General features: G+C 38.3%; 4 protein-coding genes and 1 long non-coding RNA gene across 9 annotated transcripts; 3 read left to right on the top strand and 2 right to left on the bottom strand.

The window, feature by feature from the left end:
* The first annotated feature begins 2,252 nt into the window (after positions 1 to 2,252).
* PSAO (photosystem I subunit O) lies at positions 2,253 to 3,508 on the top strand. Its single transcript, XM_086637863.1, has 4 exons — positions 2,253 to 2,579; positions 2,769 to 2,841; positions 2,975 to 3,154; positions 3,271 to 3,508. The coding sequence occupies exons 1-4, from the start codon at positions 2,480 to 2,482 to the stop codon at positions 3,365 to 3,367; spliced, it is 450 nt and encodes a 149-aa protein (XP_086493989.1). The 5' UTR covers positions 2,253 to 2,479; the 3' UTR covers positions 3,368 to 3,508.
* A 187-nt stretch (positions 3,509 to 3,695) lies between these two features.
* On the bottom strand, positions 3,696 to 6,055 carry LOC147546071 (bifunctional nitrilase/nitrile hydratase NIT4B-like). The gene is made up of 5 exons (XM_086637862.1): positions 5,773 to 6,055; positions 5,311 to 5,490; positions 4,805 to 5,098; positions 4,345 to 4,629; positions 3,696 to 3,974 (listed from the first exon to the last, which is right to left on the bottom strand). Exons 1-5 carry the CDS (start codon positions 5,909 to 5,911, stop codon positions 3,802 to 3,804), a joined length of 1,071 nt encoding a protein of 356 aa, XP_086493988.1. The 5' UTR covers positions 5,912 to 6,055; the 3' UTR covers positions 3,696 to 3,801.
* A 127-nt stretch (positions 6,056 to 6,182) lies between these two features.
* Positions 6,183 to 10,537, top strand: LOC147546070 (NAC domain-containing protein 60-like). Of its 4 annotated transcripts, XM_086637860.1 has the most exons (5): positions 6,215 to 6,275; positions 6,723 to 8,795; positions 8,959 to 9,224; positions 9,299 to 9,562; positions 9,643 to 10,537. In XM_086637860.1, the coding sequence occupies exons 2-5, from the start codon at positions 8,585 to 8,587 to the stop codon at positions 10,084 to 10,086; spliced, it is 1,185 nt and encodes a 394-aa protein (XP_086493986.1). In that variant the 5' UTR covers positions 6,215 to 6,275; positions 6,723 to 8,584; the 3' UTR covers positions 10,087 to 10,537. The 4 variants fall into 4 exon arrangements, 2 of the variants coding, with proteins under 2 accessions (XP_086493986.1, XP_086493985.1); XM_086637859.1 differs by lacking the exon at positions 6,215 to 6,275 and having other exon boundaries at positions 8,504 to 8,795; positions 9,649 to 10,479; XR_015224104.1 differs by lacking the exons at positions 8,959 to 9,224; positions 9,299 to 9,562; positions 9,643 to 10,537 and having other exon boundaries at positions 6,183 to 6,275; positions 6,723 to 7,003; positions 7,220 to 7,373.
* Positions 9,448 to 12,748, bottom strand: LOC147546069 (uncharacterized). 2 transcript variants are annotated; one of them, XR_015224105.1, is made up of 3 exons: positions 12,618 to 12,748; positions 9,730 to 9,823; positions 9,448 to 9,575 (listed from the first exon to the last, which is right to left on the bottom strand). It is a non-coding gene; the product is annotated as an uncharacterized LOC147546069 (long non-coding RNA). The 2 variants fall into 2 exon arrangements; XR_015224106.1 differs by having other exon boundaries at positions 9,466 to 9,599.
* Positions 12,749 to 17,361: 4,613 nt separating this feature from the next.
* On the top strand, positions 17,362 to 18,066 carry LOC147546068 (small ribosomal subunit protein eS17-like). Its single transcript, XM_086637858.1, has one exon. It carries the CDS (start codon positions 17,466 to 17,468, stop codon positions 17,907 to 17,909), a length of 444 nt encoding a protein of 147 aa, XP_086493984.1. The 5' UTR covers positions 17,362 to 17,465; the 3' UTR covers positions 17,910 to 18,066.
* The last annotated feature ends 1,718 nt before the right edge of the window (positions 18,067 to 19,784 follow it).

Below are 19,784 nucleotides of genomic sequence, written 5' to 3'. Positions count from 1 at the left end.
CATAAAGACATTTTGTCTACGGACAAATGTCCCGAAATGTCTTGAAATGTCTCTGGAACATTTTGTCTCTGAGTGTCCTCCAATGTCCTGAACCACTACCCCCTCCTAAGAGATTAACACATTTTGCTAAAGACATATCAAAGTCCTTTTTTTTGTTGAAGTAACACATGGAAGTAGTGAAATCTAGAAGTTTCAAAACAGACAATGTCAGTAGCAATCTGGTGGTGGGCACAATGCTATGACAAAAAATTGATCTAAAATGCCAACAACAAAAGTATAAGAGGAATACTTATAGTGTGACTAGCTTAACTACTCTCTCAAATTCCCACTTAAGTGAAGGGAAAATAATAATTTCTGAAAAAAGGATGAGGCGTGCTTTTATCACTCCCATAGTTGAGAGAGGAGGGCCCACCCAAGGACAGAACCTCCATGTCTCACTATCTCCATGATCATCTCTAGCTAGTAGTGCTTCTTCTTCTCCTCTCTGTCTCTCCCTTCTTCAATCTTCATCTCAAAAAGCTGGTATATAGTGTACTAAATAAGGGCACGTGGCAGATGATGGCTTGAGTAAGAAAAGGATCACAGGTGTGGGACCAATCTAAAACTTTAAAGACACGCCTGCTCTTATTATATAACATGGTCCCACATCTATCTTGTTTTCCCATCCGTCCATTTTAGCATTTTAGAGAGAGAAAGAGAGAGAGAGAGAGAGAGAGAGTGAGAGACATTTCATGGAAAAGGTGAATAATGCATGCATAGGATCTGATGACAGAAACAGAAGAGAAGAGAGGAGTTGTTGTTTCAGTTTTTTTTTTAATTTCAAAACAAAAATAGTATAAGCAGACTTGTGAGGTACTATTTTTCTCAACAAGTATACACTATAAATGTTGAAACAAATATATCTTTTGGAAACATTTTCTTCTCTTTTTTTTTTGGCTTATAGTAGAAGAGATGTAGGTGGGGTAAATTTCAGATTTCTCTTAATGTTGAAACAAATATTACTTACCTTTGGGCCTCTGGGTAGTTTTGATGGTCAGGCAGTAGAATAGTATCCTATATATACATTTATTCTATAGGTCTAGTGTTACACTTTGTAACTAGAGATGAATGTTTACTTTAGGGCTTCCATATATATATATATACACACACACTTAATGATCATATTGGCCTTCTTGTTTCTAGTTTTAAGCCCAAATAATTAAGGAAGGTTCCATGAGTTAACCTAGCTAGTTTAAAGACATCACCATTTACTAAACTTGTACTTATGATATAGGTTCTGGGCGCATCCCAAAGTGATGTGGGATTATCATATCGCCACTCTAGCTCAGAGCCTCAGAGTCGTTAACACCTAACCCAGAACCAATAGTGTTTATGCTCTTGCCACTACCACATATTCCCATTGGGTACATAATTTTGCTCACGGCAAAGGCTAAACGGTAATGATGTGGGTTTGATATAAGCTTCCAAAGTCCGTATGCACTTATATCCCTGACTCCAAATTTTCTCATAAGCGATGTAAGAGTATCACAAAATGTTGTCAATAAGGAAACAAAATCCAATTTCACAAGTAATTTGATCAAATTAGCACCATATGAAATTGCGCACTCAAATGCAAAACTACAAAACTTAAATAAACAAGTTTTTATCAAGCTCTAGAGAATCGAGCATTCCCGTGGTTCCCTTAAAAGGGGAATTTCATATGCACACACCATTTTTTTTCGTCTCCCTTCACTTAGACGAAAAAAATTAAATGCGTCTCCATGTAAAAAAGTATGGTGCTGGCCTTGCCTTGAAACGTCTAAAATGGAAGTTTTATACACACTCAGTCATTTTCATTATATACTCACATATATGACTAAAAAATTTTTACTTTTGGTGCAGTGGTTGGACACCCCCTCTGAAGTCGATGAGGTTGTGGGATCGAGTCTCGGTGGAAGGATACAGTGTTGGCCTTTAGGCCTCCGTCATGCTTATCACATCTTCATGATTTGTCAATGTCTTGTAACGGCTAATCCTAATCGATTTCTCTTTTTTTTTTTTGTTGAACTAATCGTAATCGATTTCTCAAAAAAAAAGAAAAAAGATGGGAGTCCATTTAACATTTCCTGGTTATATATCACAGTTTGGGCTTCCAATCTAAGAGAATGAGCTATAAAATATAGGCACCTATTCCACATAAAGCCCATTAGCTGTCCAGGCCAAGGTCCACCTAGGAATGGGATTTTATCCAAATATCATCCAGTTGGCATAATATGATTGTGCAATCCTTGACTGAAAATCGACCAATGAAATCTAGGAGGCAAATCTCCTTCACTAATCCTTTACCCAAAAAGATTTCTCAGCTTTCAATTGAAACTGACTTATCAAAGTCATCATCTATCATACACTCATAGAAAATCAAGTAGAGAAAGAGAGAGAAATTAAAAGACACACCTAATAGAAGACTTATTTGGGAAGAAGTAGAATAGCAGTGAAAAACATGGCAGCAACAACCACTTCCATAGCAGGCTTGGCCACTTCCTCTCTCTCTCCTCGCCTCTATCCATCACCTCCCCACAAGAAAACTAATCTCTCCTCAGGTGATGATTATACTATTTTATCCAAGCAACCCGTCTTATAATTAATATTACTAATTGGTTCGCGAAATTTGCTTTCATTATTTATTCTAAACAATTTGAATCTCAACTAGACATATAAACTATATGATTAGTTAAGCATAAGATAAGTGATACTTGATTTATCTTATTGTTTGAAACTTCCAATAATAGGTTTTATAAGATCACCTATCGCTGCGAGAAACTCGTTAAACCAAAATCTTGCTTCTGGTGGAAGAATAACATGGTAATTGATCATATTTTTTTTGTATGTATCTTAGTTAATGAGCTAATCTTAGTTAATGAGCTAAGAATTGTTGGTAGTTTAGAGAGTTTGGTTGTTAATTAATTTTGGGTTGGTTATGTTTGTGCAAGTGAAGCTTTCAGAGAGACTGGTTGCGCAAAGACTTGAATGTAATTGGGTTCGGGTTGATTGGGTGGATCGCTCCATCAAGCATACCACTTATAAACGGTAATAGTTTGACAGGACTTTTCTTCTCGAGCATCGGAGAGGAGCTCTCACACTTTCCTACACCACCTGCTCTCACCTCTTCATTTTGGTGAGAAGACTATATATTCTAATTTACTTGTTTCCACTTCTTACTCTCTAAGATTGAACACTTTTTTAACTGCCCAATAATGTTAATTGTATCGATGTTCTTGTTGAATCTCATAGGTTGTGGTTGGTGACCTGGCACTTGGGGTTGTTTATTTGCTTGACATTCGGGCAAATCGGTTTCAAGGGAAGAACTGAAACATACTTCGACAAATAATTTGTATATATTTCTTCCATTTTATGAACAACTCCTACCTTGGTTATGTAATAGTTTAATTTGCCATAATGTGGATGTGTAATTGTGTATTATTAATTTTCTCCTAAGTCATGAATCAATATGGAGTATTTAGTGTATAAACTTAAGGAGATTTAATCTGACTGTGGTACCTAGCCATGCTTCACGATCGAAAATGAATGAAGTCCCAATTCCATGAGTGAACTCAGACAGAGAAATGCTATATGTACTTAGAGAAAACTTCAAGTTTCACCAGTGCCTACTAAAATTCGAACCAATAAATATCATCAAGAATTCTAAACTTTCTGAATTTGATAATAAAACAAGCCTTATTCATAGTAATGTGATAACATATCAGAGATATACATGAAAACTTAAACAATTGGCCTGTTTGTGTCCCTAACGTACGACTGTCATTACACCGTTGGGGGCTTCACTGGCTTATGAACAGGTTCAGTCTTAGTTGAAGCAGAGGCGAAAGAAACTGGAGTTGTAGGATGGTCCTTAACAATCAAGCTCAGCACATCAGGTCTAGCATAGTGTCCAACCACATCGAAACCAAGCTTTTCCCGTGCTATATCTCCAAGATCTGCAAAATCAATGTGAAAATACCCATTACCAAAACCATTGCCGAAAAGAAGGTAAAGAGACGGGATCATGAAAATGGAGGTCCAATCGCCACCACTTTTTTCTTCTGCTTCCGAACGGGTGTAGGGCGTAAAAGCATTTGATACCCCCCATTTATCAGGCCTAGTTGATAACAAAAAAAAGGCTTGTTGGTATTGTTCCAACAAGCTTAACAAATGGAAATTCTCAGCTTCTTTCTTTGTGAGGAGTTACTCGAAGGGACAAGAGAATGGTGTGTCAGGACTCAAGACATGCTATATAATTCATTAATGAAATTTTATCACAAATATCAGATATTTCAAGAAGGGTATCATAAAATGAGAAAGGATTACCTAGATCAGCTGAAATAAGGGCTTCTCCATCATAATTTGGTCCGGCCAAAACAGTTCCTGATGGTGAAATAATGACACTACCTCCAGGACATACAACTGTGTCTGGTGATAGCTCTTCTCCATCTGGTCCTTCATATGTGTATTCCGGAGGAGGTGGGTAGTCTTTCCTTCGGCAGAACTGGCACGACGATAAAACGAAGCATCCTCCCTCTAAAGCAATATGGGTCATGGATGACTGCCATGTTTCCCTCGAATCAGCAGTAGGTGCACAATAGATTTCCACACCTAAAAATTCCATGAAATCGACGAACAAACATTTTCATGTCTAAATCAGACAGAAACATAAGATGTAGTATATAACAATCGCAATAAACACTCAGAACCATATATTCGTCAATAGTGGATAAAACAAACGGATAAAACGATAGCACTAAAGACTTATAGGTTGAAAAATATATACCTTTACCATACATTGCTGTTCTTAAAAGCGGCATTCTGTTTTCCCAACATATAAGGGCGCCAATTTTTCCAATTGGAGTTTCATACACAGGAATTGTCGATCCATCCCCAAAACCCCATATAACTCGTTCTAATGCTGTTGGCATGAGTTTCCGATGTTTCCCAAGGTAATTACCTTGGGGATCAAAAAATAGTACTGTGCAATAGAGAGTGTATCCTTCTCTCTCTATCGCACCCATTACCAAATAAACTTTGTACTTCCCAGCCATTGCAGCTAAGCGTTCAACTTCCGGACCTAAAGACAAGAACAAAAATTCAGGTCCATTGCACGGCAGTAAGGCAATTATCCATTAATCACAGTATCAAATGACCTAGTACACAAAATTGAGCTTGAATTCGAACTAGGTAAAGCCTATGAGAGTCTGAGATTCAAACCGAGGCCTGTAGGAGACAATCTTGTGCATTAACTATATAAGTATAGGGAAAGAAGAAGAAGAAGATATTCACCAGGCACATCAATGGCGGAAGCGTGATACTTTCGGAAGTCTTCTTTCCCCTTTTGCCCGCGTGAGCCAATTACGACACCAAAGGTTGAACCACGAGGATAACCACCTACGAATGCTTCAGGAAACACCACTAACTGTGCCCCATAAGCAGCTGCATCAGCAATCAGTCTCTCTGCCTTATCTGTTCATCAAACAAAAAACAACCCATAATCCCGTTTCCACATACAAAACCTAAAACTGACTCAGTTTAGTCTTCATCATGAATAAGAAACTAAAACCCAAGTAGATTTCATCATGAATAAGAAACTAAAATGATCCTAAAAAACCTAAAAAGTAATTTTACTTCATCAGATTAACAGAGAAACTAATTAATATCTCCACCAAAACCCACTTCATTTCCGAAAAATTGAAACAAATTGAGGGATTAATACGATTTCTAGTGAGAGAGAGAGAAAGGGAGTACCAAGAGTGGCGGGAGTGTCGTAGAAGATGGTAGAAGCTTGAACAACAGTAACACGAACAGTAGAAGGATCGGAACCCATGTCAACTTCGGCGATAACAGGTACTACGTCGGCTAGAGGAACAGACGGAACTAAAGCCATTTCTGATCTATCTGATAATTGGAGATGATGATGACAAAGAAGAGGATGATAATCTCTATCTATCCGATCAACTGCCAATGAGTGAAGGAGATTTTGTCTAGAGTTTTCCGCCCTGTTTTTGTTCTTTTTTTTTTTAATTCTTGAACACGTGCTTGTTATTTTTTTCCCACGTGATTTTCATCTAATTAAGGGAATGTGGATCCAATTAGGGCAATAACAATGGAAGACATCTGATTTGATGGGTGCGAACTCATTGTCCATCTATCTAGGCCTAGGGTTTACGAATTTCAAAGTTTCCAAGAAGTAATATAACAGATTGAAGAGATTCTGATTTTTCTGAAGGTCTAAGTCAATAACTATTACAGTAAGTCATGATTTCTTGATTTATCTATACTTAATGAATGTTTAAATTTGATTATCTGTTTGTTGATTCAATGAAATTCTGAATGATTTCTTTCCTTTACTTGATTTTCTGTCAAGATTGAATATTTGAAGATTATGCATCTAATCTGTTTGATAAAATGTCTGAAAGAAATGCTGAAAATTGAACCACTACCCATGAAAATCTAATGATCTGCTGCTATCTTATTACCAGTTAGTGGAAGATTGGAAGCACAAAAAATGAAAACTTGAAATTTTATATTGTTTGATCTAATTGATTGTAACTGGTAGAATTCTTAGTTACTGGGTAGGAACTTTCATCACTATCTTTCCAACTATGTATTTGATGATAGTTTTTTCAGCATTTGTTTCCTTTATCTATCTTTTTTTATCATATTCACAACTTAAATTTCATGCTAAAAATTGACAGTATCATGATGTGGTGTGGTTGCTCCCCAACCAAGGGATTAGCTTTGAATCTTGGCTGCTTCGTCTTCGGTGCTACTCTGTTTGCTATTGGTGCGCACTACTCGTTCAAAAACATCGGACCTCAACAAGCCCGGATCCAAGCTCGAAGCGAGCTTCTCAGAGCACATCTCATTAAGAAATTCGGCAAGGATGTCATCCCTAAAGTCTTTTCGAATCCACCAAACTCCAGAAGTAATGAACCAGGTTCTCTCTCTAATCAGCAGAGCAGTGGCAATACCTAATGTATGTATTGGCACTGATCCTCTCCCATCCTTGGCTCAACCCACTAGTGTTGTTCATTGCTCTATAATCTTTAGTGTGGCAATTTTCTACTCTAGGTGAATGAGGATTTGAATACAACCCCCCTCTTTATCATTATATGTTTTAATTATATTTGTTTATCGGCTTATGTAGCCAGCTAACAGAAACCGGCTGCTCATTTTTCTGATGCATGTTCAGGTGATTGTCTATGGTGTTTGACTTTGAGTTCATCTTTGGCAAGGTGAGAAAGTATAGAATGTACGAGGAATTTGAATAGTTGATAATTTATTAGCTTGTAAATCTGAAGTTTACCTGTTATTTAATTTAATATAATAATAATGATTGAATATTAGATCTTCTTTATCTATCTTAAACTGGGATAAATGAAAAGATCTGAGTTCTCCACTATCTCATTAATTTTGATGGTTAACCTTACAACCTGCCTGCTGAAATGGAGGACGAGGCCACAAAAGTTGTTGCTGATAGTCGTTCTAGATTATAAAATGATTGCTTAGCTTATAACGGGGCGGTCTTTTGCTGGTGGCCTTCATGTCTGTCATGTAAAGTGCTAACAGAACTACTGAAAGAGCTGACAAATGCATTTGCCAAAAGAAACTGCACAACTGTAGCCAAAAGTATACCTAGAAACTCTATATAAGACATTTTAAATGTCGAATGAGTCTGGCAAAAATGGTAAGTTCGAAAAAATTGTTCTCTGCTAGCAGTTTGCCATGTCAAACCCAAGGACCCAACCGACTCAATTTTTGCCAATCAACTGTCTGTAACGAAGAAATTGTAGCTGTAAATCCACATACAATGTTATAACCAATTTCAAGCTTTGAAGCTGCTCAAAATCATCAAGATTGAGTTCATACTATAAGCCTGACCACTCTAACACGAAACACTTAAAAAAACGGCTCTTGGCTCCTGTTGGGAAATCTTCAAAAAGCAACCCTGGTTCACTTACAGCAAAAAGCACGCAGCTTCATGTCTTGTTTGCTTTCGTCTAAATCTGACTCATCTAATCCAAATGAGCCCGAAGTTAGTAAGAAAAGCATTTTCAGACGTAGGATATTATCGGACTTGAAAGAAAAAAAGATAAACACAAACACTATCTTAGTGTTAGTTTCAAAATATTGGTGTACATGCAAAAAAGACAAAGTAAAACAAAGATGGACAGTAGCATGAACCTGGATTTATCATTCAACTCAAAAAAACTTAGTTAGGAAGCATACCTGCCACTTGTCAGAAGATAGTTGTTGATAAATGGAATTTGACACGTGTCAATGAGAAGTAGTTAACTCCAGTTATACACTTGTGATTTGTGAAGACCCATATGAGGAGGGAGAGAGAGGAAGCAATTACATCATTCATCCTACTGTTCCCAGGAAGAAAGAAACAGTTTTAGAGAGCAAACCAATGAGGCCTGAAGGGTCGTTCATGAGTTAAAGATATTTTTACCCTTATATATATCCCCCGTGCTAAATTTACTGTTTCTCAGAACTCACCAAGTAACAACGGATTAATATCTTCCTTGGATTTTCTCTACCCTCTCTTATCTGTATGTCATTAAATAAACAAGAGAGAGAAACAGAGAATAAAGAGACTGATAACAGGATGGAGTTCTCAAGTAACTACCCAGGGTTCAGGTTTTCACCAACTGATGTTGAACTTGTATCTCATTATCTCAAAAGGAAGATTGAAGGCTCAGCTAATTGTGATGATATTATCCCAGAGGTTGATATCTGTAAATTTGAACCTTGGGACTTGCCAGGTTTGCCCTCTCCCTCTCTCTCTCTCTCTCTCTCTCTTTCTCTCTCTTTATATCTCTCTCTCTCTCTCACACACACACACACACTTTAGCAGTACCCACTGACATCAAACCACAAAGAAATGGAACTGATAGTTGCTTGTTTATGTTGGCTTTTCTGGATTAGCAAAATCAATCATTAAGTCGGATTACGACTGGTTCTTCTTTTCTCCAATCGGCAGGAAATACCCACATGGTTTACAAGCAAAGAGAGCTACTGAAGTTGGTTTTTGGAAAGCAACTGGTAAAGAACGTGGGATTAAATCAGGAACTAATGTGATTGGTACAAAAAGGACACTGGTTTTCCACTTGGGACGAGCACCAAAAGGCAAGAGAACTGAGTGGATGATGCATGAATATTGTATGAAAGGAAACAACAGCGATAAATGCCAGGTGAGTTTCTGATCTATAGAACCTCTTCTTGATCTATGTTTTGGTTCACCATTTCTTTTTTACCTGATTTGCAGGGTCCTTTTGTTCTCTGCCACATCCGGAAGAAGCAGGAACCAACTTCGGCAAATTACGACCAAAACTGCCAGACAGAAAGTGATCCAATCTCATCACATACTACTGAGCTTCAGGCGGGAACTCAAGTTCATACAGACCAGCCGCAAGCGGAGACTAGTACAAGTGGAGAGAATAAGGCAACGGGTTTCTCCTCAAGTAAGCAGATGAGCAGTTCAGAAACTCTTTCTGATGGAAAACTTGACAAATCTGAGCTCAACCAAGAGGTTTGACTTCCTCCTGTACTAGTTCAGATTTTATAAACTGTGAAGAGATTATAGAGTCTAATATCATAAAACTAATTTAGTTTCAGGGTGATGATGTGAAGGAGGACGATTGTTTTGCAGACATAATGAAAGATGATATAGTCAAGCTCGATGAGACAGCAAATTACCTGACTCGACTACAATCATCAGGAGTTGACAAGGAAGGGAGGAGTCTTGAACATGCCAGTTCTGGAGTGCCGCATGTAAATAATCTTCAGGGAACTGCACAGAGGAGAATGAGATTGGAAATGTATAGATCACAACCAAAGAGTATAACAGCAAGTAAACAAGGTTCAGCAACAACCGCTATCCAACATGAGACTATAAATCCGACAGAAAGCTTGAAGAGTAGTAACTTCTCATTTGTTGTGGATAATAGAAGATTGGTACCTATTGTGTTGATCATCCTTGCCATGCTGGTTTTCAAACTGACGATGCTTGTAGGAATCAAGCATTTCAGTATTTTCAGAAAGTTTTGGGGTTGAATGAATTAACACAATGGTCTGTGAGATGATCATTGCTGATACCGAAGTAGGTTTAATGTAGTTTATGCTCTGGTTATGAAATAGAATCCAAAGATTCACGTGGCGGCGTTGTCGAGTAATTTGCAAGCTTGTCAAGTTGTTCATAGGTTCCTTCGTCTAGCTTGCTGCTTTTCCTGTTGGATTCACTTAGTGTTGAAGCAAGAGTCACAGCAACTTCTATTTAGTTACATCTTTCTTTAAAGAATTCTCATTAACTGGTGAGATCTAAACTGGGGAACCTTTAGTTCTGGTTGTGTTATGCCTGGCCTGATAGTGTGCTATATAAGCACACTTGTTATGTGTTTTCTTCCTTATATAAAAACAGAGTGGCCAATTTATGGTTTTTTTTTTTTTTTCTTTACTGATTTTACATGCTTTATATAAGCCAGAACGATTAGCGGCAGTTTCCCAACTCTTATTTCACCATGTCTCGGGAGTTACTCTAAACTGTTATGCCGAAGTTAGGACATTAAACACCACTTCGTCCATCACTCCATTTACTCATTAAACACCACTTCGTCCATCACTCCATTTACTCATTAAACACCACTTCGTCCATCACTCCATTTACTTTGAATCTTCGATTTTACCCAGAGCATAACCACAGATACTATTTGTCCTTCAAAGCATTGACTTTTTGGCTCATATCATCCTTATTCTAGTTTTATTGTACAAAAGAGTCTGAACTATATCAAACCACGAAGCTGTATCAATCTCAAACCCCTAAAGTTGTGTCTAAGAAGGGGACAATTGAAACGGAATAAAAGCACTGATCTCACACAAAGAGGTTACTATTGACAGAACAGGAGCTTTTGAATTGAAATGTTAACAACCACAAAACTATGACTTGCAAGGTTTCTATGGAGTCGTATATCAAAGGAAAAGCGTGGATACGCCAGAAATCAGCAAGGGGGGCTGTCAAGTACAGCAGTCAAGTAGACTAGAGGCCTTAGCCCTCTAGAGCACTTTTCAGGGGCTTCCAACAATATGAAAGTGTTCCAGTCACTCCTGGACCTTGTTTTGTTCATCAAGTTTCACACAATTCAGTCTTGGAGTAGCCAAGAAAAGCTAGAAAAAGTCTATGTGCAGCCTACAACAGCAAGAAAGTCATGAAAAAGAGCATGTGGAACAGCAGTTTAAACTTTTCTAAGGGTTCATTTTATTAACCTGAGGTTTTGAAGAAGAGTTTTGACGCCTAATAACCTTGAGCATCAGCTACATGTGGACAATCAGGGTATAGGAATGATATATGCATCAGAGTATCCTGGGAAGGAATAAGAAAGGGTTCTAGGCTTCTAAAGGTCCAAGAGAAGTTAAAGAAAGGTTTTTCACCACAATCCTATTTACAGCACAAAATAACAACTGTACAGAAGATCACCAGAGTTTAGATATGACTTTTACAAAAAATTGTACGAAAAGATATTACACTGTCAGAAAAGGATGTGGACAAGTCATTTATACGTAAAGGATGATTTCTTCAAGCAAAATATAATTTGGGAACAAGCTTATATAGGTCAGCCAGTATATGAAGAAAGATCTAGGTAGCAAGAATCTATACGGAAACAGTTTATATGGAAGTAGGACACGTAAAAAATGTCGAAGAGAACTGGAGGAAAACCAACTCCGACGTCTCTAAAACGGCAAGCCACTGAGGGACTTATTTAACCTCATGTTCGAGTAAAGAACAACGATCAGAGCAGAAAATCTCCTCAACTAGATGAGTGGGGAAAGGGTAGATTCCGGGAGTTCAACTATATCGGTATCCGGTAGCCACGGAATTCATTCAATCTGTGGTTTCCTGGAAGTCTACAAACATTAAGAAATAGAGTAAATGTTATGAGCGGCCCCTAGCCATTTGGTTTACAAAAAAAATTTATAAATTACAAAAAAAGAAAAGGTGAAAGATTGAAAGAGTTCGCACTAAGATGCAGGGTAAATGTTACAAGTGGCTCCTAGCCGTTTGATTTACAAAAAAGAATTGACAATCCTAATGAAGAGGTGAAGATATCACTTATGTAGTGTTCTCTTGAAGTTCGGGGTGATTGATGCCCTAGGTGCCAAGAAGATATGCTAAAAGGTGAGTTTTGATCGAATAAAGTGAAATGCGAACGGAAGAATTAAAAAGGTTGCAGGGCCGCAAGGGCAGCGAAGATATGCACAAAGCAGTACATCAGAGGTCTAACTATCATCCGAACAATGAAAGAAAGAAAATAGAGGAAATTTCTCACTCTAACACTGAATATGAGGTTAAAGAAGATTCACTTAGTAGTCTTTTAGGCATGTGAGCTAAATTTACTTTCTTAGTTCATAAAATCAGTTTTGCAAGCATCTGGAACTATCTACTTCATGTGGTGCCATGATAAACACTCCTACTAGCATAAGCTAACAAAATCAATTCAAGCAAGTTCCTCTAGAAATTACTACCTAAGAGTACTATATTAAAGATTAACAAGTATGTAAATGGGAAGTATCTCAAGAAACGAGCTACTTACTTGTTGCCAATGTCTCATTTGACTGCTTGTACGACTTATTCTCTTATTGACTGCTGCGCGGAAGAGGTAACCTGATTTTACTGTCTTGTTCTTGATCCTAATAAAGAAAAATAGATACCCATCTGAATCCTTCTGCTGCTGTGTTCATCCGGTTTAGATACCAATACTGATTCGCCATGAGGTCCAACTCTGTCTTCCTTATATGCTCATACAATGTTCTCGCGCAATCAATCCTGTCAATATGTAATAAAGAATTTCAATTGCTAAATGTAATAAAAAATAATTAATACTCTTAATTCTTAAACTACCAAACTTGAAAGTTATAATATACTAATGTCTGCCAAATAATACTACCAAGTTCTTATAGACATCATCGTATAAGCAATAATACCATTTAGAAAAACCACTTCTTACTGAATAATCCATGTGTTTAGTGATAGACATGAGTAAAAGTTTAATGTCTTGCAAGAGAAACTTATTAAAACCTAAAAATTCTCCCTAATTATCCACGATTGTTATGTAGAAAGAAAGAGAGAGTTGGAAATTGAAAAACTACTTCTAGATAACAGTTTGTGTTTCAGTCGAAGATAAAGTAAAACCTGAAAGCAACTTCAATCCAAGCGATTATGTACTGAAAAACCTGAAACCAGAGGAATCAAAAGTTGATTATAACCAAAACTAGAGAGTGAGTATGAAGAAGATGATTGGTTTTACAAAATTAATAAGTAGTATTATGATAAGTAATAGACAGAGAGAGAGAAGAAGCGAGAGTATCAACCATGTATTTACGAGGATGAGAAGAAGAAGAAGAAGAAATGAGGGGAGTTTCGGCGACGAGCCAAGCGTAACCGCTTAAATCGAGTTCTGACCGTACGAGTTCGATTCGTTGGGTCCCTTGTCGCAGAAAAACTTGAACTCAAACCGTCTCCATTTTAGTCTTCTAGCGCACGGATGTTGCCTTCATCATTACGTTTGGCATCACATTTGCGGTTCGATCATGGTTTTGGCGCCACATAATGGAAAAATGATAGTCTATTAGAGCTCGGTCTTTACTAAGAACATGGGCAAAACAAAAAAAAAAAAAGCCAGAATATTTGTGTTTATAAGTGTCCTTCTACATTTAAAAAATGTCCTTCTACATGATCGTGTCAAAATATTTGTGTTACAGAATGTCAAGATTGCCACATAATAATGGTAAAGTTAAATTCTTTGTATAAGAGTAATCTCAATTACTTCTTTTTTGTTAATCCCAATTTAGGAAGTGTGAATTTTCTGTTACTTTGCTCTCAACAATTTTGTATTTGCTCTCAACATTTTGTAATTGTGTGAACAAATTCGTTTTTGTTCAAAAATTGTTTTCCAAAAATATTTTGCGTTTCTTCTTTTTTATTTGACAAACACATTGACTGGCACTAACATTTTATAACAAGTCACAACAATTGTATATGTTGTTAAGAACATAATGACATATGTCGTCAACATTTTATAACAAGTCATGACATTATTGTATATGTTGTCAACAGTTTATAATAACATATTTATATATGTTACCAACATAGAAGGGTAAAAATAGAATTATAGAAAAATAAGATGGTCTTGTTTACATCATAACTACATATGTTGTGAACAGTTTAAAAAGTGTTGTCAACATTTTAAAATTTAGGTTTTTTTTACATTATTATTTCCGGGTTTTTTTTTTCGTATTTAGGCCTAGATTTTAGACTTTTCTTACATTACTTCTTGATTTTAATAGTACAAATTTTAGGAAGACAAAGGTGAAATAAAGAACTCAACACTGTTGGAGTCCAATTGGTTTAAGGAACTAACAGTTTCTCGACTTGTTTATGGCACAATCAGTTTCTGACTTGTTTGGGGCACTATAAGTTTATCACTCCTTATACTTTGAATTTAGGGGTCAACACTTGGTTGTTCGAGTGGTTAAAGTGTTGACATATACACCAAAGATCCTTGGAGGTCTCGGAGTTAATCTTCAGAGAAGGTGGAATTTCTGGATTATTGAAGTTGGGGTTATTCAGGCATAAATAATGTAGATGGGCTTTAGGTCATAGTTTACATGGCCTTTAGGTCTGTTCTTGTTTGATTTGGCAGCTATCGTGCTTATCACATCCTTGATGTATCAACGCCTTGTAATGACTATCGTGCATCGAAGTCAAATTATCAAAAGAAGAAAAAGAAAACTTAAAACCATTAATTTTAGATTCCATCCCAAAATCTACCTACACACAGTGCATGTAAGGATGAACTGTACTGGCAAAAAACAGCATTGGGCCTTCCTTATGCGCCCACCCTCGTGTAACATAAGAGGGGTGCCTTCAGTAGCCTCTATGGTCTAGCAAGGAAGCCCACCGAAAGCCCAACATGCCTCGCAAGCCCAGAAATTCTAAGCAGGCTTACACAAGCCCACACTCCTGGCATGCCAAGATAAGGTCTGCCATGACGATCCACCCACACTCTAGCTAGTTGTGCGTACACGTGGCCAAGTTGTTAGAGATTGGGTCAGTCCAATCCTAACATTCTGCTACACGTTGGGGTCATGGTAGAAGACCGAGTCTTGCGCTACTTTAAAGGAGTAGTGGACCATTTCTACTAGCAACGAACAGGCCAGGGCAACGGGTATCGTAAGGCTACCCTTCTCTCTCAAGAGATCAACGACCACGGAAGCAGTCTAGTGTGATCCTACTATTGCGGATCCAACAACCCTGGGCCCCTAAGAGCGGTTACTATCCTCTACACTCTATAAATAGAGGAAGCCTCACTCTTGGAAGGGGATCAGACTCTCACTCGAAAACTACTTATTTGTTTTCTACTCAGCACTCTAGAAGCTCTACTCCGATCACTTCACTATTCCTATATTAAGCTCCGTCTACAAATCACCTACCCCGACGACCTTTGGTCTAAGCTAGCCTAAGGCAGAGATTCCGGCTAGAAGCTTCCACGAAACCACATCGAAACTTGCTAGAGGCTTCTCGTTTCTCTCATTCCCCGTTAGTTCATCCTTCTGTGAGCAGAATACTACCCTTCTGCAAGCAGAGATCTACCCTTCCGCAAGCAGAATCCTACTCTTCCATAACCAGAAGTCTACTCTGCTGATCAAGTAGTCCAGAAGCTACCACAACTCATCATTCCGTAGAACCAAGCTCCGACCATTCTACGAGTTGTGCCACCCCGACGCTACAACGATTCTACCATCATTAGTAACTCTATCTTCGGTTTATTCACTTTATTAAATAAAACTAAGTTACTGACTTGACCGTCGGAGGGTCCTTGGCCGACACCATCTCCGGTGCCCCCTTGGACTTCACGGTTGTGTTTCCCTTGTGCAGGTTTACAGGCTACTGGTACCCGTTTTCTACCCTGACGTTGGCCCGACAGTAGCTGTTTCCTTCTCTGACGTTTGCCTACCCGACTACCAGAACCGACCTTCTGCCCGTCAGCCCGTCTATTTGAAGGCCCGAAGCCTAGTTGCTGGTGCCCACCCGACGATCCTTCTAACCGTGTGACTTTCTACCCGTCCACATGAACCAACCCCAAATCACCCGTTCAACGGAACACCCAATTTTTTTTAATATCGACTACAATGGTCATTACAAAGACATTGATTGATACAATGTGATAAGCACGATAATAACTATTGCCCTAAAGCCTGATGAAACTAATGGACTAAAGCTTGACGAAACTAATGGACTAAAGCCCAGCGAAATTAATTGCCTAAAGCCTAAAATATTATTTTATTTATACCCAAGTTTAATATTTTTGGATTTACACTTCTATAAGCTCGAACATGGGACTTCCGTATTGCTGGATAGATGCACTTACCAAGTAAGCTAATCAGTTCTTGGCGGAACACCCAAATTAGTTAGGGGTAGGGTTGGAAAAAAAAATCCAAAAACCCGAAACCCGTCACGGGCACCCGAGTCCGTTAGAGCCCGCGGGTACCCGAAACCTGAAGGCGGGTCCCGCCCGACCTAGTAAAATAAACGGTTCGGGTTTTGAAGTGTTACCCGACATCCCGCCCGAGCCCTCCCGTTTATTGTTACCCGACATAACCCGCTGAACAATATCATCCATTTATACGACAATACCTATGTAAATTATATGTATGCTTGCTTGTATGTATTTATGTATGTACATATGCACACAGTTTTACATTACTACATATAGATATGATGGTGAACCGTGGATGTGGCTGTTGTATGGTAGCGGTGGCCAATGTGACAAATATGGTAGTATCCCGGTGAAATGATGTATAAAATAGATTAAATGTACTTGGTATTTTTTTTAAATATTTTAAGTATACAATATACATATAGTGTTGTCGGAGGTGCCATTTGACAAGACATTGTTAAGAGAAACTTAATTAAATTTCAATATTGGTGGAAATTTCGGTATGATGGAAATAAAAATATTTTGGCCCGAACTATTTCAAAATTTATTGAAAACCCGATACCCGATCGTCCAATACTCGAGAAATCCTAAAAGTTTGACGGATTTGGACGAGTTTTGGACATTAATTTTTTAAAATAACCCGCCCGATTAAGTTTGAAAACCCGAATGGGCAGAGAGTTCCAAAACGGCAAAGCCCAACCGGCCCGACCCGAGGATCGACATGAATCCGACCGGCCCAACCAGGAGCCCTAGGTTGTAGGTCGTAATCTTGAAAAAGGCTATTTTGGTAAATAACCCGAATCACATTTCAAGGGTAGCGAAGTATAAAATGAGAAACCCTAGCTATTATCTTCTTCCCCGCTCACGCCTCCCTCTATTTTCTCTCAGTAGTTGCAGGTAACCCTAATATCTATCTCTCTCTAAGCATCAGCGGAAGCAATCATGGGTCGTGTTCGAACAAAGACAGTGAAGAAATCATCTCGACAAGTCATCGAGCGTTACTACTCTCGTATGACTTTGGATTTCCACACGAACAAGAAGATCTTAGAAGAAGTAGCAATCATTCCATCAAAACGTCTTCGTAACAAGATCGCTGGATTCTCTACCCATTTGATGAAACGTCTCCAAAGAGGAGGTGCTGTTCGTGGGATCTCATTGAAACTTCAAGAAGAAGAACGTGAGCGTCGTATGGACTTTGTTCCTGAAGAATCCGCCATTAAAACTGATGTCATTGAAGTTGACAAGGAGACCATTGATATGCTTGCTGCTCTTGGAATGGCTGATCTTCCTGGTGTTATCAAGCAGGCTGAACCCTCCTCTCTCGCTCCTCTTCCGGCTTTCGGTCGTGGTGTTGGTGCCGCCGGTGGACAAGGACGAAGATATTAAAGATAAAGATGAGGTTTTTATTGGGTTAGTTTTCCTTTTTGTTATGTTGCTACTGTTAATCTTAATTGGATCTTGAGATGTTTTAGTTTTATTTGGATAAACCTTCAAGTTTACTTCAGTTGTTTAATGGAAATTTTGCTGGTTATTATTTTGTTCAGCTGTTATTGCCTGTGATTTAGTTTCTTTGATTGTGAGAATAGGAAACTGAGATCTTTGTGTTTTGGGTAACTTTTAAAAATCTTAGAAATGGATCAAATGTGATCTTTGTTTTGCTTCTATTTTTGAATTTAAAATGTGGGTATGGGTTATTATTTGATTGATGCCTAATGATACTTGAAAGTTCTTATGATTGTAGTTCAATGTTTGAAGTATTTAGCCAACAGGAAGTTACACGATAAATGAACTCTGAGAGAAAATTCCATTTGATGGTTATGTGTAGGTTGGGGAATTTCGTTCCGTCTTCAGTTTCTTAAAAATGGTTTTGCTGTATGTATTGTATTTGTATAGGTTGGGGAATTTCGTTCCGAAGAAAGTAACCTATGAGCATTATATTCTTAAAATTTGTACTTTTTGACCTTCATTGGTGAGTTCATGTGGAAACACTACATGGTGGAAACAGGTTGTGACAGTGATGTCTAGTCTGGTCACGACACGACCTGCCAAGACTGGTCACGACCTGCCAAGACTGGTCACGACCTGCCAAGACTGGTCACGACCTGCCAAGGCTGGTCACGACCTGCCAAGGCTGGTCACGACCTGCCAAGGCTGTGTGCCAAGCGTGGTTGTGGTGGGTTAGTCACACCTATTGGGCTCTCTCAGCCTGTTGGAGAACTCTATACCAAATGCGTGTTTTGGCATTTGGTGGAGTTTGTGAGATTGTTTTGGTATTTCTCTTTGCTGCTGATTGTTGTTTCTTAGTTGCTTTGAGGTTTTGGAAGTGCACGGTAATCGTGTATATAGAGAAATTGCTACATAGTTCATACTCAAATTGGATCTTTCTGATCTGGTCACGCGTTTGTCAATATTAAAGTACTGAGCAGAAATTGCTAGATTGTTCATACTCAAATTGTAACTTTCAGATGTGATGTTGCTTGTGTCAATATAAAGGTACTGACCAGACGGACACTGGGTGAAGCATTGTGTAAAAATGGCCGAATTATCAATTTGTCTTGTAGACTACTACAGTTCTAATTCAGATAACTCTTCTTATTCAGTTTCAGAAACTCAAATAAATATCATATAGACAAATTATTTGAACAGAATACAATCTCCCAAGAGAGAAATGCCAAGCATTGGTTTTTTCTGAAGTTGTTTATTGAATATTTTCATTTCTCTCTCTCTCTCTCTCTCCTTTGTATTCTGACTTTCCCCAACTTCATTTCTTTAATAAGTTAAGTGTAACGAGTCGTATCCTAATGTCATCAGCTTCCCTAATGTCAATAGATTCGAATAAGGACCTTTTGTACTTGTTCCAATTACCGACCTAAGGGGGAGCTTGATGAGTGACAACATGGATCCTTAGGTATAACAATACGCCCAAGGTTGGATCTTTCTGTGTCTTACGAGTCAGATGGCCCCTGAGATATACTTGTACTAATGCTGCTACACCCAAGCTTGGATCGCTTCTCCGTGCTTTACGAGTCAGATGGCCCCTGCGATAAAATTATATTTGTGCATTACACCCACGCTTGAATCGCTTCTCTGTGCATTACGAGTCAGATGGCTCCTCAGATACACTTATACCCGTGCCTTACAATCCAACCTTAGAAAGTTTTTATAGTACTTGTGTCGTTCTATGGAGATACAATTTGCCTTTATAGTCTATAGACTACAAAGAGGAAAAAAAAGTCCACCACTATTCGGTGCAGTGGTCAG

Source organism: Eschscholzia californica, unplaced genomic scaffold (assembly GCF_041429995.1).
Source record: "Eschscholzia californica isolate CP2 unplaced genomic scaffold, dmEscCali1.0.p SCAF_4, whole genome shotgun sequence".
Taxonomy (NCBI): Eukaryota; Viridiplantae; Streptophyta; class Magnoliopsida; order Ranunculales; family Papaveraceae; genus Eschscholzia; species Eschscholzia californica.
Note: the sequence above shows the minus strand (reverse complement) of the source record. Positions and strands in the feature narration are given on the sequence as shown.